Here is a 23,847-nt window from a genome sequence, read left to right as displayed (position 1 = left end):
TGGGGAAATATAGGTCATTAGCTATTCAAAGTTGTACAGTATCAGTAATACAAATGCAGAGGTGAAAAAAGTCTCCCCAAACTGTGTAATCCACTTTATCTCAGGAAAGTGCTAGGCCATGACTAATGCTGATCAATCTTATGAAGATGATGATACGTAACAAACCAAAGTAGTCTAGAGATCTAGTTCAATTTTGAGCCAGATTTACATATTTGTTGCTGATTCCTCTTGCTAAAAGTAAATATTTTCAAAGAAATAAGGGGAACAGGACACCAACATTGGCCAAATTTTGAAAACAGCAAAAAATTTCCCAATAGTTTTGAAATTCATATATCCATCTTCAGAACTCCATGAATACTGGTTCTTTTGGGTTGGCATTGTTCATTATTATGTCAATTAGTTGCCCTAAATACTGAACCACCATGATACGCAGGAATCAGATGGCTGTATCTTGACAAAGACAGATACAAAAACAAATCATAATGTATCCTCTTTTAAAAATGTGAATCTCTTCTGGAACTGTGATCTCATGCAAATCAAAAACTCTGTAATTCTGTAAAATCTTTTGAACTCCAAACAATTTGTCAATAATAAAATGAATGTGGGCTCCAGCTGTCATCTGTTTCTATGAGTTGAACCTGAGACTGATTACCTAAACTTCCTAGGAATTTTTGTTTTTTTCCTCCCATGATTTTATGTGTCCAGATGTCTTTTCAGGTCAGCTACTGGGGATCTGACAAGTTTGGTCTCACAAGGCCCTTTAATTTTTAAAAAAGCCTTAATTTGAGGAGGCATCTCAGGAAGTTTCCAACAAAGTTTTTTTTCCCCCTCACCTGGGTTTTTGACTACATTAAAATAAAAATCTTTATACTCTGTGTCAGCTGCTTCCAAATACCATCAAAATGGGGTTAAAGGCATGCACTCAAACACTCACAATCTTGATCATCTTCTCCATCACATCAGATGACAAGCTTCATCTGCAAAGGTCACAGCAGAAGCCTTTCTGATTATGCAATGTGTGCTGGACAGACCAATTGCCTTTTGTTGCATTAAATAACTTGTTGAAATGTCCCCCCTTTCACTGAAGGGGCCCCAACCAAAGCAAGAGGAGTTGGCTATTTCATGTTTAGATATAAGTGTAATCACCTAGGTTGATTCTGGGGTACCACACAGAACCCAAATCCCAGAAGGGGCAGCTCAAGAATGGGCATTTTTAACAAGCCCTCCATGTGATTCTTATGTACCTTCTAAAGCCAGATATACTATTTTAGGCCATAGGAGGGCATGGATACCATATCATTAGGAAAAACAAGCCAAATATATATATATATATATATATATATATATATATATATATATATATATATATAAATCTTAAAAAGTATATAAAGTTGCATTTAACTCAAAGGTTACATTTTAGATGCTCCTGGTTTAGAGTAGCTTGATAAAATAAAAGTTAAGAGTAGTAACTACGGAAGGTCTGTGGATTGGCTCTTTTAACATTCATTCCAACCCTCCCCTAGCCTATCTTCATGTACTGCAATGGCTGGAAAGGTAAAAACTCCATTTCTCACACTCCCTTGCAGATAGCTGGGGTTACAGATGTGACTTAGGTTCCAATAATCAGGCACAACTCTGCAGGAGTTGATATGGAAAGGACATACCTGAGAAAAGACGCTGGATTCTGGGCATGCATTTTGCTGGCCTGGGTGGTAGAGGAGGCAACGAGACCCTGCAGTTAGCAGCAGTAATAACCCTCTGCATTGGCTGTCACAGCTTTGTAGACTGCAGCAGACTCAACTCGATTCAGATTCTGTGTACTGGGAGTGCTCTGGAAGTACAGCCTACAGCCTGCTTCTCCAGCCCTTCTAATGATTTTTTAAGCAATCAGCTATACATCAATGTGTTTGTTTAAACCAGCTAGGGTGGAATATTGTCTGCAACTAAACCCAATGCATAACTGGGAGAAAAGTACCAAGTTATTAAGGATTTATTTCTTATAAAAGTTGGTATAAACTTTCTGTAGAAAGATTTTAATAATATTTATTTCTTAATACATTTTTATAGTGAAATACAACATACATCTAGAACAGTGATAACTTTCAAAATATGACGCAACAAGTAGCTAGAGAGCAAATCTCAATGAATACCGTGGGCCACAGCTCCACAATTCCAGCTAATTCCCCATCGTGACACACAACACATACACAGAAAGGTAACAACCCTCAAAGCATGATTCAACAAGTAGTCATATAGGTATTTTCAAAGATTTTAAAAATATTTAAATTCAAATTGCAACATAAGGGTCATTAAAAAAATTTTTTTTAAATGAGCTGTTTTTGATTGCCAACCCATAGATAATTTAATAAAATTCTGCCACCAGAAGCATAGCAAAGCATTTACCTTTTACATGCAGGGACATGTTCCTCTCTGGTAGCAATACACTTCACACGCAGGTTCATTGTTTCTAAAGGAGATGAAGTTTAAAACAGAAAACCACCACCAAAGCAAGGGAAATTAAATTCCCAGTTCTGTCACTTACATGACTTAACGAATTATGCAAACTCTCTGAGCCTCAGTTTCCTCCTGGTGTTAACATTTCCTTGGATTTTTGAACAGATTAAAATCATGTTATGTAAAAGCAACCAGAAGATGACTGGCAGATAATAAGAGATGATCACACAACTGCTATTACTTTATCATTGTTACTAATCCCTTAAACATTGAAGTCATAGAATTAAAAGCTGTTCTAACAGTGAATGTCACAATCCGGTTTATGTTCTACATCTCCTAGATTAAAGATCAGCACAGGAAGGTGATAAAGAGAGGTTGTGAAACTGCCCCCTGGGCTTGGAGTTGGGTCAGCTGTCCGAAAGCATGCAGGCTCATGTCTACCATGCAAAAATGATCTGAATTGTTTGGGCAAGGGTGACTGTTAACCTAAATAGCAGAGGTTCAAAAGATACCTTTAGCTTTAACAATAAATCCAAGACAGCTTTAGAAAACATAGTGTATTTATTAAAGCACAGAGAAGTGTTATAGAGAAGGCCAGCTAGGATTCGTGGATTCTGGAATCAGACTGCCCAAGTTTCAATCTCTTCTCGGTGCTTAGAAGCTGCTTTGTGGCCTTAGGAAAGTTATTAAAAAAAAAAAACTCTCTGTGCCTCAGTTTCCTCATCTGTAAAATGGCCATAACAACAGAACCTACTTCTAGGCTTAGTGTGAGGATTAAATAAAGTTAGGTATGCTTAAGCATTTTAGTATAGCAGCTGACAAATAGTACACCCTTATAAATGTTTGGTGATTATCAATGCTGACTTTTCAACTCCACCTACAACAAGCATCCCCAGTAATGTAATTTCCAAACTTGAAGGAGCTATGTCAAGGCAAAAATCTGTACACCATTCTTGATTCTTCCCATTCTCCTATTTCCACAGCCAGGCTGTCAAATCCTAATCAATTCTTCCAGCAAAATAAATCTGAAAACATTTACTTCTCTTCTTCTCATCTTTTACCACCACAGCTTATGCCAAGCTTCATTACTCTCTCCTGGTGGACCATGAAGACCTTCTAAATAGAACTCGTTGCTTCCTTGCTTGCAGCTCACAACAGGGTGGCCTTCTGGGAATATAACATCACTGCCTACTTAAAACCTTTGAATGCCTTTCTGTTCCATTTACAATAAAATTTAAACCCTCATCAAGGCCTACAAGGTCCTCTGTAACACAGACTTGCCCACCTCCGTATTCATAGCCTACCACTTCTTCTCCCCCATCACACTCTAACCACACTTGCCTTCTTTAAGGTCCTGAAACACCAAAAACATATTCCTGCCTCAAGCCCTTTGCAAGTACTGCTGCATGCTTCCTCCCTCCCGGGCTCTGAAAAGACAAGTACTTCTCATCATTCAGGACGCAGTCCAAATGTCACCTTCCCAGAGAAACCTTCCCAGATAATGGGTCTTAAGTAACCAGCACTCACCCACCCTCCACACTCTCACACACCATTTTTTTTCTGTTGAAGCACTTTTTATTCTCATAAATTATCTTGCTAACCTAATTAGTTTACTGTTTTCCTGATCTCTTTCTTCCTATAAGAATGTAAATAGCATGAGGACAAGGATATATTATTCTTGCTCACCATTCTTATCTCTAGCACCTTGAACTGGTCCTCACTCATAGTCCACGCTCTGTAATTGTGGAGCTTGCATGTATTGCTAACTGCTACTAAAATACCCAGGAAAATGCTCCTACAACCAAATTCTTTTTTATGTAGCACAGACCATGGTGGTGGCAATAGCTAAGTCGTTTCAACAGAGAATAAATCCAGGTATAAGAAATGGGGCACAGATGAAGTCTGGATAACAAGCAACATAATCCTCAGCAGATAGTGTCCATATTCACACAATGGAATTGCAATCTCACCAACCAGTTTTGCCTATTTTCTGTCTCCACACTTAAGTCTGAGCACTATAAGGCAGGGACTTTCAGTCACTCAATCTTGTATCATGAGAGCTCAGAGCAGTGCGAGCTGGGAAGGCGCGCCCATAAATATTTTTAGAATGAATGAATGAAGGATAAACAAAAATGTTTTGCTCATCATTGGGTGTAAACCATTGTCAAACTTCTCACTCTCGGGTGCAATAACTGCTGGGTCCTAACGGTGACAATAAAGTGTGAGCAATGTTGCAAAAGTCTCTAAAATATCCAAAATTTGACATCAGCCAAACACCCTTCAGTTTGAACTTTTAACCATTTTATTTGCACCTTAACACTTCTCTAGCTCCATGTATATAGGAAATGTGGATAAAAGCCAGGTGTAGGCATGGGCTCCATGAAGTGTAGGGACCATGTAACTGCTGGTTTGCCAATCTCTGGCCCCTACATCACAGTACCTTGCTTGTAGTAAATGCTAAACATTTTTTCATGAATAAACAACCAGTGGAAAATGCCTCCCCAATAGATACGGCCAAAATGTGATAATAAACCAAAGTGCTGATCTGGCTGTAAAATTTCCAGAGCTCTCTTTCTGAAGAAACTAGATAAGTCTAATGTGTAATTACATTCCTTTATTGATCTAACAAAGTCATATTAAAAAAATAAATAAACCACAAAAACAACAAAAAACACAGACCTGGAATGTAGGAACTCTCCTGTAATAAGTTCAAAGGAAGTCCGTGAGACATCTATAATTTCCTACTTTATTTAGAATTCAGTATAATAGACAACTATAAATTTATCTGTCTCCTCAATGAGCTGCAATCCATCAAAATTTCTAAAGCAGCCATTCATGAAAAAAAAAGAAAAAAAATTCAGCATTGGAAACATACCCAGAGAATATGATTACACTTGGGAGGAGACACTTCCAGAAGTGATGACATGTTAAGCCTTTAAATGCTAAACTTATCTTTCTGCAAAGCACTGGTTGACTTGTATCTGTCATCCCCACTAAAGCAGGAAGAAAAAATTCTTTTTTATGTTGTACACACCATTACGGCGGCAACCCATTCCCAACAAAATAATAAAACCAGCTACCTTTTATTCAGAGCAACACTGGTATAGTCTACTATATATTGATACCCCTCCCCTCAAATGATTTATTTGCAAGCAATAGTAAAGTCACATGCAGAAACATCCATCAGCTGCCTCAAAAGCACAACCTCCCCCCTCAAAAGAGGCCGAGTTAGTGCATTTTTATGCTAACAAGCATAAGTTGCAAGCTCTTTTTCCCCCCAAATTTTCACCATGATATATCCACGGCTATGCTTAGCATTCTCTACAATACCGCCATGTAGAAGGAAACTCCAAATTCAGTAAAGAAAGAAGACGTAGAGCAAAAGCAAAAAGGGAAAGACTTCTTACAATGTATCAGGATATGTGTACTGACACCACAGCTCTTTTCATCATTATTATTTAAAAAAGGTCCTGAGTTAATGAGTGTCTAAATAAATGTGGCTCATTATAAACTATTTTCTACTCTGAAACCCTCCCTCATAATAGACTTGGGAAAATATTATCAATTATGTGACCTAGTATAAAAAAAAAAGAAAGAAAAAAGAACTTGGCAGCAAAAGGGTATACCCAAAGTAAATTTTCTAAAGTGCACAGAATCTCTTTAATGTTACTTTAGAGCGCTGTGGTAAAGCAGTGGTATTATTGGCTTGGGTCACTTAAGATGGTGGCTTCTAATCACAAAAGGAATTTGAAAACACCAGTTCTTATTAATCCTTCTCCAGTTTTCTTCCTCTACTCTCAAATGATCTCTGATCTCAAGTACTAAAAATACTTTTTGCTAAACTCCTTAATCATGTCTTCCTTAAATATCATTCAAAATGAACCATCCAAACATCTTCTAATATTCATTACTCATGTTGTCATATTTCTGTTTCTTAACCACTTTCAAGATAGAAATTTATACACATCAGTATCCAAAACTACACAGCATCCAGTCCTTGTCTATTGCACTGGCTACCTGTTAATCACAATAAACTGTTTAAAGAAAATATCAGAGAAATGTGGATGAGCTGGGAGGAAGAATATATTTACTATATTTATAACAGTCTTATGTATCAAGAAAAAAATCTTATCTAGGCAAAAGAAGAAGATAACAGCAGTACCAGTAAAAAATAAGGAATCAGAAGCAAACAGACCAGTTTTGATGACAGATTAGTTGTAAGATACTGAGCGACAAGCTCAACCTCTAAGCTTACATTTCTCTTCTGTAAAATGGAATAATCGCATCATCACCTTCATGGACGGGGAGGACTAGGAGAGATAAACCACATAGGTCAGGAGCTGGCACACAGAAAGAACATTTTCTTCATTGCCTTCATTGTCATCATCAGCAACAAAATGCTCTGTCCTAAAATCCTCTCTATATCTTGGATTAACAAGCTACTCCTGGTACTTGCCATTCAATTTATCATGCTATTTTTTTTTTCTATAGAAGGGCAAGCAACTTGCCCCTGTTCTTTCTCCTTTATTTAACCCACTATACACTCCAAGTAACCTATTTATCACTTCTCTCTTCAAACAGAGGTAGGTTTATACAAGAGCTTTGGGTGGGACTGCGTTTTGTGCCTGGCATATAGATGTTGCCTACTGACAACAATGCATAATAGTAATGCTCTAAAGTTCCTCCTACCTTCCAAGTTGTCCTCCGTGGTGCCACCCCCTGGGTCAATTATAGTCAGGAGGTGTAAAATAGTTCAAGTCACAGAGTCCTGCTTAGAAAGACTCTTCTAAGATACCTCTGGTATGGTTCATTAACTCATAGCTTGGTTCAGAAAATCTTTACTAAGATTTTGGCACTGTGCCATTCGCACAGGATACCAATGTGAGGCAATTTAGCCAGGGAAACAGGTCAGCAAAAAGATAATTCCAATATCCTGTGATAAGCGATATGATTTTTTTTTTTAAACCCATAAGGAACCCAGAATAAGACTACCACACATACTGGGGAATGAGGGTGGGGAAGAAGGGCAAACAGATGTCGGGTGGGGGGCTTCTTGGAGGGGAAACCATCTGAGCCAGACATGTGAAAGATGGGGAGGGGCCACAGGATGTTCCAGTAAGAGAAGAGCATGCTGGGCATGCCACTGTATGTCGTTAGGTGACACAGGAGTGAAATTTACCACCCAGGGAGTGGTGGAGATAAGCAGCAGCCAAATCACAGAGGACCTTGTATAGTGTGCCGGGGTTTGGACTTTATCCTGCAGGTAATGTAAAGTCAGACCACAGTTTTAACCAAGTTAGTGAACTGGTCAGATGTGCATTAGTAACTCTAGATTGTTTTTAGTTAGAGGGAACTTTTAAAATCATAGACGCCACCATTTTTTTTTGTTCTTGGATAATGAAATCGATGCCTTCAGAGGGGCTAAATATACCCACACACATAGCTGAATTTATGTCATGGATCTCCTGCCCTACCAGCAAGTTCTTGTTTTCACTTTCTGCATTACCTCTCAAATGCTGGGATACAAATCCCCAGGGAATGGTGCGAAACTAAGCCACTGTTAACTTTCTTCCTAAGTAATTTACAAAAATAACATATTCCAATGTCTCTCTCCCTGTCTCCACAGGGCCTTAAAAGAATGGATGTATATGCTTTTTCTTTCTCACTATTTAAAAGAGATTTCCCTTTTATCTAATCTTGGTTCAAGCTTTTCCATGTTAGATCTTACTCTAAACTAAGCCCAAAATTACTTTACACATTCCAGGCTGGCAAATTAATCCCTGAGTTAAGAGTCAAAGATTCAGTCAAGAAACCTCTAGAAACACCCTTTCGATTATGCAATGTTAGAAAACAGGAGCTGTTTTCTTTCTTCCACAAGTGGTTTGAACAAGTCAGCACTCCATCAAAAGGAACGTGGTAACAGTTTAATGTTCTGTCAAAGAATGGAATGCTTGTTTACCTGAAGTAATGGACTGATAAAAGTAACTTGTGGCTGTCTTGATTGATACAAAACTTACTCGAAGATTAACCTGGACAATCAAGCCCTTAAACTCTAAACACAATCACCAGCAAGAAAATAAAACCTGAATTCATAATGGAAACATTTCCAAACTGTTGGTCACACACAGTTATGTAAAAACTTGTAAAACTTATCAAAAATGCTTAGCAAAAAAAAAAAGAAGCTTCAAATGCTAACCAATATGTTTTTCTTAAAAGCAACTAACATTTACGGAGGTTGTCTGGGTATCTGGCATAGTACTAAGCCCTTTGCACATATTGGCTCATTTAATCCTCACAACCATGTTAGACGTTAAGATAGTATTATCAACCTCATTTTACAAATGAGAAAATCAGAATACTCCAGGAAACAGTTACTCAGAGTCATACAGAGTCAAGAGATGGGTCCAGGTCTATAAGTCTCCAAGGCTGCTAATGATCGTATTATACAGAGTCTGAGGCTCAATTTGGAAGACATTAATAAAAACAAAGCTTTCATGTATTCGGAAAGTTTAAATTCTTTACCACTCCACTAATTACCTCCCTTCACTCTCACAACAACCCTGTGAGGTGGGCAAGACATGTGCCAGCATCCTAAAATATGAAGGGGGACGCTGGCCTAGGTCCGTATCCTTTAATAATCTCAGTGCACGATCCCATTTCCCGTAATCCCGCTTTGCTTTTCAATGACAATGAGTTTTACATTATTATAGCCATCATATAAATGGAGTAAACTGATGCTCAGTAGACAGGCTAATACACGCTCATCTGTTCATTGGCATAATCCAGTCCCTAAAGATTAGAGATGCTACATATTCAGCATCTGTTCTGGGGCAGGAAATTTCCATATATTATCTTACTATGTACTGTTACCCCATTATACTTGGGAGGGCATTGAGGCTTAAAGAAAAAAAGTGAATATAGTAGATTGAGTTATGTATGCCAGAAAAAACACGTTCTTAATCTTAATCCCATACATGCGGGTATAAACCCATTATAAATAGGCCTGTTTGAAGATGTTCTTTTTAGTTAAGGTATGGCCAGGTGAATAAGGATGAATCTTAATCGTATTACTCAAGGCCTTGCAAAGAGAGAGCCGTGGGCAGAATTAAAAAGTCAGAAGTCAGCGTGACCAAGAAGAGAAAGGAGAGGACACCACCATGTGAGTGGAAAGCCAAGGACCAAGGGTTGCCAGTCAGTCAGAACACCACCAACCCCAGGGGGAAGCAAGACTTCCAGACTCTGAAGCCATGAGACAATAAATTCCCATTGTTTAAGCCAACCCCTTCTGTGGTATTTGTCATAGCAGCCAGGAAACGAAGACAGTGAATAATATGCATCTGGTCTTAGTGAATAATAGATCTAGGATGTAAGCCCCAATCTTTCCAACTTCAAAGCACAGGCTCCTTCCAGTGTCTGTATGAGGTCAATGAGTCAAATGCTTTGCTCAAACATAATTTAGTGCTTAACAGCATAGCAGTAAAACATGTTAAGCCTGGAAAATATTTTTTTTTATTATAGCATCATTTTGCAGGTGTCAATCATGAACCACGTATACAGCATATTATTTCTAAGTTAAAAAAGAGAGGAAGAGAGGAGAAAGGAGAGGGATGGAGGGAAGGCTGCAAGGTGTTCTTCCATTTTACAGGAGAAACTCAGATTAAGAAAAGTTCAATAATTTGCCTATGATCCCATGGCAAAACCTGTTTCTGAAACAAATGCCAAACTCTTTCCATTCTCCTCCGACAAATGACTATATTTCCATCTGTGCTCAAAATGACTTCTCCCAGAGAGTGAAGCATAGGGAATCTTTACCAATTCACAGTGAGAAGGACTCATGTTCTGTTTCCAATTCCAGGTATAGCAGAGAAGTTAGGAATGCGGGCTCTGGATCCTGACTGGTTTCCAAGCCAGCTCCACCACATATTAGCTTGAGACCTTGGGCACATGATGGAAGGAAGCATCTTTGCTCTACGTAAACTAATTTGAGATTATACTTACACACATTTAGCTTTTTTTTTTTTTTCTTGCAATGTTGTCAAGTAGAGTGAAAACAATTACATTATTAGGACCAAAGTGAATTTGAGGCCTGAATTATTCAAATAAATTGCTTCACCTTTCCCTTTCACTCTGGCAATGGAGACTGCAATTTTAAAGGAAACCGTCATTACCAATGAAAAGTGTTACCATTTGTTTAACGCTAAAAACAATAGCAAATGTCTATTCAGTGCTTCCTATGTGCCAGGAGTTGGGTTAAGTGCTTTTCATGGATTACTTCACTTAATCTTCATAAATACTCTATAGGAAAGTTACCACTGCCCTCCCTGTTTGGAAGATGGAGAAACTGATGCTCAGAGAATTACATGCTTAGCCAACCAAAGCAGGCCAGGCTGTCTGAATGCAGTTTGTTCAGAAAACCATATTTCTGTTTTGCTAACCACCTCATCTGTGCTCAGATGATGCAATGACTTTTTAGCTCACACTTTCATTTCCACTAAACTACTGATGAGTAAGTCACGTGGTGATGCAGCTAACAAGAGCACTCTGACAGTCATTTAATATTAAAAATTTGTAACGATGCAGAAAATGGATTTTAACTATTGTTGCAGTTGAACTGATAAGGAATAACAAAGCAAGGGTCACAATGTAAATGGCCTACTAGCATTAAAGTGGACTGAGCATATAAATGTTATTGTTAAATAGTTTTCTAATATAATCACAGCCACCTAAAACTGCCTTCAAAACAAACCTGGAATTAACCTGTCCTCTATATTTCCATCTGTACTAAAAATGACTTCTCCCAAATAGTGAAGCATAGGGAATCTTTACCAATTCACAGTGAGAAGGACTCATGGACAGAATCTCTGTAGCATCTTTCTCCAAGAAGTTATCTGGAAACACAATTTTTAAATATTTAAAAATCTACCTTCTGCCTACAAAAGTACCATTTTATTTGAAAGACACCAAGTTTTCAGCAGTTATTCTTAACTCCAAAAAGTAAAATGGCATCTTACAGTTTATAATGGGTCACCCTCACAAGAGTCGGATGAGGTAGGTATGAGGTTTCCATCTGATGGCTAAGGAGACAAGAGGCTGGGAAAGGTTGGACCTGGAGCTCAGACTCTGACTTGTGGGGCTGCCTCTCATCCACAGCCATTCACTCTTCTGGGAAGTACTGAAGATGTGGGGACAAAAGCAACCTGCCACTCACCCAGAAGACACAGCTTTGCCTGCTCTCAGTCTTCCAGGTTTAAGATTAGAACCCATCATTCTCTACATTTTCCAAAAAGTAAAAAGAAAACAAAATGATGCTGAACACTACTTATGTTGGTTGTACGTATACATGTGTTTCTAAATAGGGTGCATAATTTTGTAGTAGTTAAGAGGAATCTGGAGTCTTTAGAATTAGACTTGGCTTCAAACCCAAGCTCTCCCACATCTTTACTTTTTTTTTTTTTTTTTAATCTTGGGCAAATTTTCTTAATCTCTCTGAACTTTGGTTTCCTTGTTAAAACAAATGGTGTTAATAATAATATCCATTCTAAACATTTTTGCTACACTCAAGTGAGATTTGCACTTCATGTGGCTGGTGCCTCATCCGTGATGAGTAAATCAACAGATATAAACTAGTCTTATTATTTCCTCATTCAACAAGCCACTGTTTCTCTTAAGCAGCCTGTCTTTTGTTATATTATATATAGTCGTTTCCTTTCACAGAAAGGGAAGAAAGGTAAAGGAGATAATTTTTTTTTAAAAAAAAGGATTTATTTTAATGCTTATAAGTGTTAAAGAAGTTGGATAATATAGAAATAAGGAAGTTAAACTATTAGTTTCTAAATATTATTATAATTCATTGTTTTGTATAAGCCCTACAGTCAAAGCCAGGAAATTTACGTCTTACAGGGTGTGGGTTTATTGTTATGTTCTGTGATTTGCTACTCTAGCAGAGAAGGAAATGATTGTCTACTAAATCCCAATCACTGTACTTTTACACACGTTATCTCATTCAATCCTCACACCAGTACTACTAGTAGTTATTTATATGCCCATTTTAAAGATTGGGACAGTGAAGTTCAGAGAGAAAAACTTACTGAAGGTCATACAGCTAGTAAGTGGCAGAACTAAAAATATGTTTGAGCTGTAACTGAGTCCAGTGCTTTCTATTTTCTCACCTGGCTCTCACATTTACTTAGTAAATGATGTTGCATATTCACTAAAAATTAAATTAAATTAAATATAGTGAACAAAGTCATCCTTCCAATCATCAACCCCATTTGTATACATAACAGACTGAGTACAGCAGTTAAAAGTTTGCCTTCCACGAAGAAAATCTTCTGAAAAATGTTTCAGTGCCTAACAATCTGAATCAGGCATTCTTTTCACAACATTCAACATATATTTATTGAATCGCTAACATGGGCCACATTGGTAGACACTGGAATCATAATTTTTTGTTCTCCAAATTCTATTATAAGCAGCTGTTTTAAATATCTGAATTGTATTTTTTGAAATTCAATGTTCCTGTAAAAAAATGTGTATCTTAAGACATAATTCACTGTGGTTGTGCCAGCTGAATCTCGTTGTGTGTTAATCTTGGCGATAAATACCTGAATTGGCAGAGGAAAAGACCTTATTTTAGTTTTCTCATCTGTGAAATGGGATGTAAAAAAAAAAATAATACCTACCTCTCAGAAGAAAATTTATGAATTAATTAATCTTGGAACCGTTTATATTAAGGGCCACCTTGGCATGCTCTATGATCAGGGTGGTTTGATTTTATAAAGCAATAATGGAAGCTATTTTGAAATGACTACACATTTAAATGCCAAACATTTGACGCACATTGGAGTAAATTTCATTCCTTCAAACTGAATCATTTGTGTGTGACATCTGTGCAGAAGTACAAACAATAATTGGTCGAATCAGTTATGTGTTTAAAAGTCTAACTGAAATTTAAAAAAATTAAGTTTTAAACGGAAAAAAAAAAGAGAGACAGAGGTCCACCATTTTCTAGGTACTGCTAAGGCACAGAATACTATGGATACAGTGTATTATAAATTAACAGGTACTAGAGTTTTAAACACACTTCCCCAGGCAGAGTTAATAATAAAAAATAAAATCTGTTATTGTTACAAAAACCATGGAACAATTACATAAGCCCTATTCAGCAGATCTGTGTTTTTCTAGATAGAACTAATTTCATCTAAATATTTAAAGCATTATGCTATTAGCCTCCTTTTCATTTTTCATTAATGTTTTCTAATCCCTTTATCATCCCTGTATTTCAGCCTGCATTTTGAGAACACCTGGAAGCCAAAAGTACCCACCATTCCCTTGTACTGTGATAATTTATCTTTTTAACAAACAGCAGAATGACATATGTATGAGGGTCAGTCCTCTGCTAGCAATTCACCAAAGATCTACGGGAGAGGCAGGAACAGAGCAGCGTCCTAAAATCTCCAGAGCTCCAAACCAAAGCAATCACAAAGGTTTTGGTAGGTCATCAAAAAATGGAAATCCCTAACGAGCTATTTCAGAAGCATTAAAATGTGGGTTTACACAGAGCTATAAATAATGCTGTGGGACTGCTGATGTTTGTTTTGCAATCCTTGAGTGTTCTAGATCATGTTAGAAGCCACTTTATATGCCAAACATTGTTTCCTTTCCTTTTCCCCTCATCTAAAGCTCTCAGGTGAATATAAATTTTTAAAAACTGGTACATATAGACAACACATCCCAGGAGGGTGCCAAGGCCTTTTATAACACAACACACTTTCTCTGTAACACTCTTCTTGGAAGCTGAAGAATCTGTGTGTTTTCACAGAGGCAGCTGCTGGGAGAGCACTGAGGATGGGACCCCAAGTAAACAGTGGAAGCCTCAGCCCAGGAGGGCCCCAGGAGTTCCCCTCACTATAGACAACCACCTCTAAATATTAAACTGTAACATTTAGAGGCAACCTGGTTTACCAGCTCTCAAACATTCACATTTAGAAGAAACAAGCCAGTTTTGAAATTCAGTTCAATTCAGCCCTGAAGTTTAATAAACTCACCTAAAAGGAAAGCTTGTTTGCTTTAGGGATTTTATGTCAAAGTAAAAATAAACAAATAAATAAAGAGGCAAAAGTTCTAGGCACCCACAGGCTTTGCTCAGAAGATGAACCTCTGCTCCTGAAAGGGCAACAGAGAATGTGTGTGCTAGACAAACACAAGGACACCCTCCCCCCATGCTCTGTCTCCTCAGCAGTCTGCAGCTGGGACACAATTATACAATTGGGATGTCCTTTATCCAAAGGTGAAAGAAGCTTGCTTTTTTTTAAGTGAGCCCTGGTGATGGTTCTGCTCCTGTCTTTTCACGTCCTTTTGCGAAGGCATTCTCTCTGCAAGGCTACTGACGGGTGTCTGAGTTCCTATCTGTGCACCCGGAACACAGAGAAGTCAAACTAATTGCCCCACCACCCCATTAAGACCATGTTCTAATCAGCAACATTCAACAGCTCCAAAGCAACAGCTACATGTATAAAGTTAAGTGCTGAAATGAGGCCCACATCCAGATAACTGAATGATAGCCATTTCCAGTTTTTTAATTGTCTGGAGTATTGCTTCAATTCTAAATTCTCTTTTAGAGGGTAGCTCACTAGACTCTGCCAGCACTTAGAGAAAAGCATTATCATCATTGTCATGTCTTATCTTCTGAGGAGTCTGTCTTCTGGAGGGGGGCAGGGAGGAGGCTGTAGATCCATCTGATCTTTGAAAACTCTCAAAGTCAAGGAGAAAAGGATTGCTGTGGCCTCTGACTTCTAAGCAAAACCTGCTGGTAGCTACCCAGGCTTGCCAGCAGCTCTGAGCTATTTCAATCCTGGAGGAAGTGAAGGAAAGAAGGCAGACAAGAATTGTTCTCGACCTGCAAACTACCAGGACAAGGAGAGACCAGGCAAAGTATCATCCACCTACCCTAATTTAAAACAGGGAACATTCCCTGAGGCAGAAGAGCTGCTCCCTTTTTCGCCCTCTGTGGCTCCAGCTGCAGGCCTCTCCTCTTCGCTATCTTCTCAGGATTAACTCTCGGGCAAGATTCAGAGATACAAAGACTCAGTGACTTGCCCAAGGTCATGCACCTGAGGGCAATGCCAAGTCTAGGACCTGGTCCTTTGCTTCTGTCCATTAATGCTCTTTCTCCTACATTATCAGATACCTCATGGCTTGTGATCTCCATTTCAACTCTATCCACACAGACATTGGAGACTGCAGGGGCAAAGAAGACAGGAAAACACAGGGGAGCGTTACCTTTTGTGAGCTTATCTACTCCAGCTGTCTAACTTTGCCTTGCGATTCTTCCTCACTTACAGAACTTAAAGAATAGAAGAGAGAGAGAAAGAAAAGCTCCTCTTAAACTGTGGATATAGCTAAAATAGGAAAGTGTATCAGGTAGTAGGTGAAATGGCTAAAAACAGAACAGTCTAAACTTAAATCTTCTTCACTTCACCCCATTGGCTGATTCACAATCATGAAATGATAGTTATAATTGTATTCATATCAAAGCAATGGTTATATAAATCTTAGAACCAAAGGTAGCTTAAATGTCATCTGGTTCAAACCTCTATTTTATTAGTATCTTACAAATAGGGAATTTTAAAACTGGGAGGCACTTTGAAATCACCTAATACTACTTTTTCTTTTTACAGTTGAGCAAACTGAGAGGTTCAGAGAGGTTCGAGTAACTTCCCAAAGTCATACAAATTAGTATCCTAGTTAATAAAAGAACTCCATCTCCTAATACCCAAGGCAGTGTGGTAGCTTACAAAAATAGTAAAATGTAGCCAAAGCATAAAGAGAAATAAAGAGCCAGTATTTCCCATCTCCCCAGCACCCTCCCTCCCCACACACACACCTTCTTTTTTTCTGGACAGGAGATAGGTAGAAATAAAAGAATGACAAGGCTCTGAAACTCCCAACCCCTAGAAACATTTTTAGTATACCCATAATTAAGAGAAAGGGCAAAAACGTCTTGCTGCATCTATAAGTCAGCGAGGCTGCAGCCAATGGTTTCTATGAAACCGAGTCTACACAAAACAACCCTGAAAACAGCATATCTTATAAAAGCATCCTGGTGTTCCCTCAATTTGATTTATAAATTGTTCTGACTACAGGTGACTAAGACCAAAAACAGAGTCTCCTGCAGCTGTTCATGATTCATGTATCAGAAGAGAAAGATAAAAGATCACTCCTGAGATGTTTATACCCAATACCTACCCTAATTTAAAACAGGGAACATTAAGGTAATTGAGAAAAGAAAAAAAGAAAAATCCCCCAAACTTGCATAATGAAAAAAAAAAAAAATGTCACTGCATGTTGCCTGGTAAAGACAACAAAGAAACCCTGCTGAAATGAATGCATGGTCTCACCAAGAAGAACAAGTGCAAAGAAGACCAGGAATAGATGCTGACCAAGTCTCTTTAGTCTAAAATAAAATAAAACCTCAATATTATACAAGAGGAACTTAGAAAGCAAGAGAGTGGAAATATGGAACTGAATCAGAGATAGTAATAATATTTCTATTTTCAATCTCTTCTTCCTAGTTCTCTCATTCACTTTTACTTTTAGAAGGAAAACTTTAAAGAATTTAACAGCTCTCATGCCCACATATCGCTTTTGTTTTCACACTTTCTGGGTCTGATGTGTGTTAATTATGGTCTATAAAACAGACATCAGCCCATAACAGGAGACACTGAGTTGACAGATTCAGATTTCATAAAACTTGGTCTCTGTACTTAGCTTGTGAGGCATCATTTAACTGCAACAGCCAGCTTTTCCCTGGCTTGTAAAAGTTAGCCGGCAGGCAACTCTTTTTTCAGGGACAATAAATTCAGGCGGTAACTACAGTAAGGCACTGTGTTAGGATAATGACATATGAAATCTTATTTAGTCTTTACAACACCGTGTGAGAAAAATCTTTAGAACGATTCTTAATTATGGTACAGGTTGCAAAACAAAAATCCCAAGAAGATTTAATCATTTTTAATCATTTGCCTAAAGTAATTTATCTCACAAGTGGTAAAATAAGAATCAGAATCTAGGTCTTTCGAGTATAGATTTCAGAGGCTAGAGCCTAAGATCCTTCCACTACATCTTACAAATTTCCCAGACAAGAAATGGAAACAGCTTTATTCCTTGGGGTTCACAAGAGCACGCAAGAAACCTCCAAAACTTCAGACAAGCTATTTGGGCAGGGATTTTTTTTTTAATGTTATTAAAAAAATCACCAGTCATTTAGGAACAAATGTGACTCACAATTTCCTATTTTCAAATCAGCAATTACACGTAAATAGAATTTAGCAATTTTATTGGATTGGCCCAGGCCTTCAAATTTGCGTATGGTTATTTTCCATGTTTTATATTAAATACAATTGACTTAGCACTTGGGTTTTAAAGTCTTGGCAGAATGTATGAATTAAAAGCTACATGAATTACAATTATTCAAAGCACACATTTCAAACTGAGTGATTTTAAATACAAGATTTAAAAAATGCTCTTTTCATAAATGTGTTAATTTTCCTATAAAGTAAACTTGCATCATCACCCACATGACAAATACAGACACAAAAAAGGAAATTTTCTTTGGAATAGCAAAAGCTAACAGGCATTCTATTTGCTTCTTCTCTGAGAAACAACATGTTTGCAAGATGACTCGTATATTTCCGTATTTCGGAAACTGACAGCAGTCATGAAAACTCTCACAAACCATCTCAAAACTAAAATATAAGTACAATAGCATTGATAAACATGGCACTGGGCCTGTTAAATTGATGACACTTTTAATCAAGTCTTAGTTGGTGTTGCAAAACATGCTGTTCCAATCATTATTTAATATGCCTGTGTGTCAGTTATGTTTTATAACGTTATACATTGAAAGAGATGTTCTTTCTTAGCAACAGCCACAATTTCCTTTGGAAACTGCAAAACCACACACTATCAATAAAATCCGATCAAACAGAAACCTGAGAAATGCAAAACACATTCATTTCTATAGACTTATGATTATATTTATTGTTACAATTGTGCAAGACTATTGCCTCTGTAATTATTTTACAAATACTTAAGTCCATCACATGAGCTACATAAATGAAAGAATCATTCATCAAACCCCAAGTGGTTGTTGATGGAATTTTCACACTTACTTAGCTTGACTGAAAGGCCAAAATGTCTAGTGCCCCCATGATTTTTAGAGAGCAGAGTAATTCAAGTTAAAGTCCTTTTCTTTTTTTTTTTTTTAATCAAGTCTCTTCCTGTATCTTGGATAATAAGAGAGTAGTAACTGGTTGCCTTATAACAGAACTCTGGAATTGATGCCAACTTTAGAAACAACTATTTAAACTGCTTCAATATGTAGGTGTTCCTCTCTGACACACATAACATACTAGACTCAAAAGAACAACTGATCCCACTTTTTGAAGTCCGATTCTCTTGTCCTACTCTCCATCAAGGACTGTTGCACAAAAAATTTCTTTGTAATTTTAGATTAGAACATTTAGCAATATGAAAGAGGATCTAAACCCCCTCCCATTTCCACTGGATTATTTTATTGATTCTGTGCTTTTTTCCAGTGTCCCCTTTTTCAGTGGCAGGAATGTGGAACTGCTAGGAGTATCCCTAAAGGAAACCTTGAAGGTCATTAGATCCCAGGCAATGAATGCGTTCATTCAACAAGGGCACAGCCCTCCTTAGCCTGCAAGCCCTTTAACATCAGCAAGTTCCCTCAAAGGGCTTGCACTTTAACTTGGTCGGAGCAGGTCACATTTCTAAAATGCTTAGCTGTCTCAAATGCCCCTGGCCGGCAGCACTGAGTCAGTAACGTGGTAGCATTTCAGGCTAGGATTGACCTCTATCTAGTTTTCAATGGAATTATTCCATGTAATCCGATTTACACAGCCCTTTAATGAAAGCAAGAAAGGAGATTACAGAGCTCACATTTGTTTTGCAAAGCAAGGGTGTGAGGACAATCAATGCTACTGACTCTGAAAGTGACTTGAGAGTACCTCTCACCCCCTTTGGAGTGTTGGACATTAACCTGATCTGTCTGCAGTGTACTTGTTTAAACAGGTCATTATGGGCTCTGCCTGAACTAGAAGGTAATGCCATTTCCACCTAGACCTCACCACTACCATTCACCTGAGCCCATGCTACTGTAACAAGGAATAGGCTCCCCTGTCCTTGGGTGTTATTCCACATAGCAGAAGCTTGTACAAATAAAGTAATTACATTAAAACTTCTCTTTCGGTGCAAGAAAATTTAACATTTGCATTTCAACAGCAACCTGTGGAGATCCCCAAATGTGACATTCAGGGCTCAGCCTAAAAAACCAATGTGCCAGCAAGAGAGAAGATACATTTTCTGTTTCTCTTGCTCTGAGGCTGCTCCTCTAAGAGACTTCACAAACCTCCTTTCTGCCTGGCAAGCCTCTTGCCTCTTCTCTTTCCCACGCCACTGGGGAGGACTCTATTATTCCTACTTTCTTGGAATATGTACATTTTCCGGGCCTAGTCATCTATTTATAATATTGTGAAGCGGGTCATTTAATAAAGGAGTTTCAGCACATGGATGCCGTCATTTTAAACTGACAATCTATACCATCCCTCCAATTTCTTTTCCTCACCACTTCCACTCCTTCCACACGTTTCAGGAATTGCAATCTCCGATGGAACCTCTGGGGGGTAAAAGGGCAGCCTTACCCAACCCCTGGCAAGATGCACAGAGCAATTTTTAAGGGTTAAGTGAGAAGAGGTAAGAATGCTGGGGGATGAAATAAGCTGTGGATAGGGGTGCCGGGTGTCCCCTTCTAACGATAACCAGATATTTGCTTCAAGAAAAAAAAATCTAATTGTACCCCTAGGCTTTGTTTAACACAGGTTCTCATGTACAAATGCACTTAGCAGCCCTGGGAATTATCTCAATATTTTTAGGGGTCCCCATTCATAAGAAACTTTATTATTTTGTAAAGGAAAAAGGTGGGTGTGAAGTGGACGTTTCACCCCGTCTACAACTCTCTGGTGAGTCCACCGGGAGGCTCACACCTGGCTAAGGCTGCGAGCAGCCAAGTTTTCCCGGACAGGCGGCGGGGTAGGTCCCCCGTCCCGCCAAGCGCTGCAGCTACTGAGCTTCTGATTGGAGACGCTGCAGTGGCTGCACCCGCGTCCACCTGGGCCAACTGCAACATCTGCATGCGAGAGCGTGCGAGTGTGGGGAATGGGGATCTGTTTCATAATCTTCCGGAACCCACGGGAAAATGTCTCCCGAGCAAAAACATGCCTTCCTGTGATAACCTGAACTCCTCGGCCAACGAGCCGATCCTTCCATTTTACAGGAACTGAGGTTCCCGACTGACAGTTCCAAACTTAACCTCCGCGGCTCCAAACTTAACACCGACTCCCTCTCATCACTTCCACTCCTCCTCTCCGTCTTACCCTGGCCAGGCGGCTCCGGCTCCCAAGCCACGCCAGCCTCGCCTGGAGCCCCTAGGCTAGTCTGGCGTGCACAGCCCCGCACGCCCCCGCACGCCCTGACTAAGGACTCGGACGCGCCACATTAGGCTTCCCCGGGCGCGATTTTCTTGGAGAGCCGGCGAGCTCCCGGGCGTGCCCTACTCACTTGTGTCTTCTTCATAAGGAAAGGCAGCACGGCGATCCAGCCCAGGCAGCGGTGTGGCGACTCCGTTTAGCTGTTCTGGAGCTCCAGCATATTGCACGGGCAGCGGTGGCAAATAGTCCACGCATTGGGTAGCCCGAGCACAGCACCCTCTCCGCGGCCGGTGCCTCCAGCAGCTCTCCTAGTCCCAGCGCGAGGCGGCGAGTGAAGCCCGGGCCCGCGTGCGGCCAGAGCTTTTATATGGCTCCCTCCCGCCTGCTCCGGACACGCCTCCTTCCCTTCCGGAGCCCTGGGGAGACCAGTGGGCGGCAGGGGCGCGGGAGGAGACCCAGGAGGGGGACAAGAGTACGATGAATGTCCGAGAAGTTGGACAATAATGCCAAACGTCTCCCCTCGCCTGGAGACCCTGGGCGCGCACCGGCAGGAGGGCGCAGGGACGCCCAAGGCGAAGCTTAGCAACCTGGAACCGCCGCTCGTACTGCGCGCCCGGCGGGGGCAAGTCCCAGCTCGGCCTCCGGACCCCGGGCGCGCTCACCGGCACCGCCTGGGGACAGACGAAATACCTCACTTGTAGGCAAGGCGCAGAGCTCCCTCTCTTAGGCCGAGGTAGTGCGGGAGAGAAACTCACTTGGACCTAGCAAAGAATTCACAGCTATTTTCAGAACGGTTTACTGCCATGCCTTTGGAAATTGAGATTTAAAGAGAAGCCACAGATTATGAAACATGTACGCGCCAACATAGCAAGGATTTTGAAAGCTATACCTTTTTCAGAGAAGTTTTTGAAATCAAGAAAGTAATGCAATAATAATAATAATAATAATGGATAACACCATTATGTGGTGTATTTAATTATGTACCATGCGCCATGCTAAGAACTTTAATATGGATTGCCTCACTAAATTTTTTTCCACAAATTTATTGGATGGATCTTATCATTTTTAATCCCATTTTATAGATAAGGAAACAGAGATTTAGGTTAATTTTCCAAAACAGCTACCGCTAGTAAGTGGCAGAGCTCTAATTTGAATCCAGAGCCCTGTCTGTACTATCTTTACAAAATGTGTAATACAAATATTTGTTAACTCTCCAAAACTCTTCTATATTTGTTTGTAGAAAATGAAAACATTAAAAAGCTTTTTTGTTGTTTTATTTAAAAATAAAATGTTAACTGGACTTTTGGAGCAAGAATAGTGTATAAATTTAGTAACTAGGTATTTTAATAAGAGAAAAAGATTACAAATTTCTTGCAATTGATTCAGAATCTAGGTAAATCTTGAAGCTCATTATATAAATTTTCTATTGTTGTTTAAAAAATTATCACCAACTTGGTGGCTTAAAAGCAACACAAATTTATCATTTTACAGTTTGGAGATCAGAAGTCTGAAATGGGTCTCACTGAACTAAAATCATGGTGTAGCGTGGGCCGGACTGTATTCCTTCCTGGAAGCTCTAGGGTGGAATCTACTTTCTTGCCTTCTTCAGCTTTCAGAGGCTGCCCACATTCCTTGGCTTGTGGCCTCCTTTTATCTTCAAAGCCTGTAATGATGGCTTGAGTCCTTCTTCTATCAAATCTGGCCTTGAATTCTGCCTACCTCTTCCACGTTTAAGGATTTTTATAATTTCATTTTTATGATGGCATCAAATAATCCAGGATAATCTCACTATTTTAAGGTCAGCTGATTAGCAACCTTAATTCCATATGCAACCTTAATTCCCTTTTGCCATGTAACTGCCTTATGATGTAACAGTCACAGATTCCAAGGATTATGATGTGGACATTTTTAGGGGGCCATTATTCTGACTACCACACTCACCTAATAGCAAACAAGTTTAGGGAGGGGACTGAGTAGAAGTATAGACTTGGTAAATTATTGGGCATCTTTCATCAAGTGCTTCACTCCCACTAAAAGAATAGAAAAGGACCTCAAAAGAAATTCAGAGTATGAAATAATTGCTTTCACTTTCCATGAGTTTGGGGAAGGTGGGTTCTATTCCATACACATTACAGACCCACCCTATGACCTTGCCTCAAATAAAGGGTTTAGCAGTGTGATGTGCATTACTATCAAAGGTAGCCAAGATGTCTTTAAGTGGTATACAGATGAACATTGCTTTTTATATTAGCAAGTGAGTATATATTAAAATGTGTATCTTAAATACACATATATACATCTCACATCAAACAAATGATTTCAACTTAGTTGCTGCTCAGAAAAAAATTTTTGAGTCAATTTTAAGTTAGTTCAATGTGCAACATTAAGTAAATAATAAATAATACCAAAAGGAAATGGGTATGACAAAATCATGTGGTTGGTATGAGAATTACTGAAGTTTGGGAAACATCATTCTAACCATACTAATTTGTATGAGACCAGTATGCTGGAATGGCCTAGTTGGACCTGTTAAAGAAACCAAGCAGTGGATCTATTAGATTCAACTTCTTACATTCAACTCATCTCCTTCTATCTCCTCCTCCCACCTCCACTACTCTGTGTCTCTAACTACACTAATCTTGTCATTGACTTTCTCATCCATAATTCCGCATCTTTTGTTTCCTTCCTACTGCTGTGCTATAGTTTTGGGTATAATTATGTTACTTGAAATTAAGTCACGAGGATATAAAATGAGGCATGCAACTAGGTGAGTGGATCTCGAGTGAAATAAGCCAGAATTGAAAAGACAAACATTATAATGCCTCACTAATGCAGACTAACTATAATGTGCAAACTCTGAGAATTAAATCTTAGAGCACAGATT

At 39.1% G+C, this 23,847-nt stretch overlaps 1 protein-coding gene across 2 annotated transcripts in view; it reads right to left on the bottom strand.

The window, feature by feature from the left end:
• KITLG (KIT ligand) overlaps positions 1-21,446 on the bottom strand; it is a 92,774-nt gene extending 71,328 nt beyond the window's left edge. The window contains exon 1 of one of the 2 annotated variants that reach the window (XM_037846814.1): positions 21,094-21,446. In XM_037846814.1, coding sequence (XP_037702742.1) covers positions 21,094-21,108 — 15 coding nt within the window. In that variant the 5' untranslated portion in view covers positions 21,109-21,446. The remainder of the gene's footprint in view (positions 1-21,093) is intronic. The other variant, XM_037846813.1, reaches the window with a different exon arrangement.
• Between the last annotated feature and the right edge of the window lie 2,401 nt (positions 21,447-23,847).

Source organism: Choloepus didactylus, chromosome 8 (genome assembly GCF_015220235.1).
Source record: "Choloepus didactylus isolate mChoDid1 chromosome 8, mChoDid1.pri, whole genome shotgun sequence".
Classification (NCBI taxonomy): Eukaryota; Metazoa; Chordata; class Mammalia; order Pilosa; family Megalonychidae; genus Choloepus; species Choloepus didactylus.
This window is presented reverse-complemented; position numbering and strand designations above follow the sequence as displayed.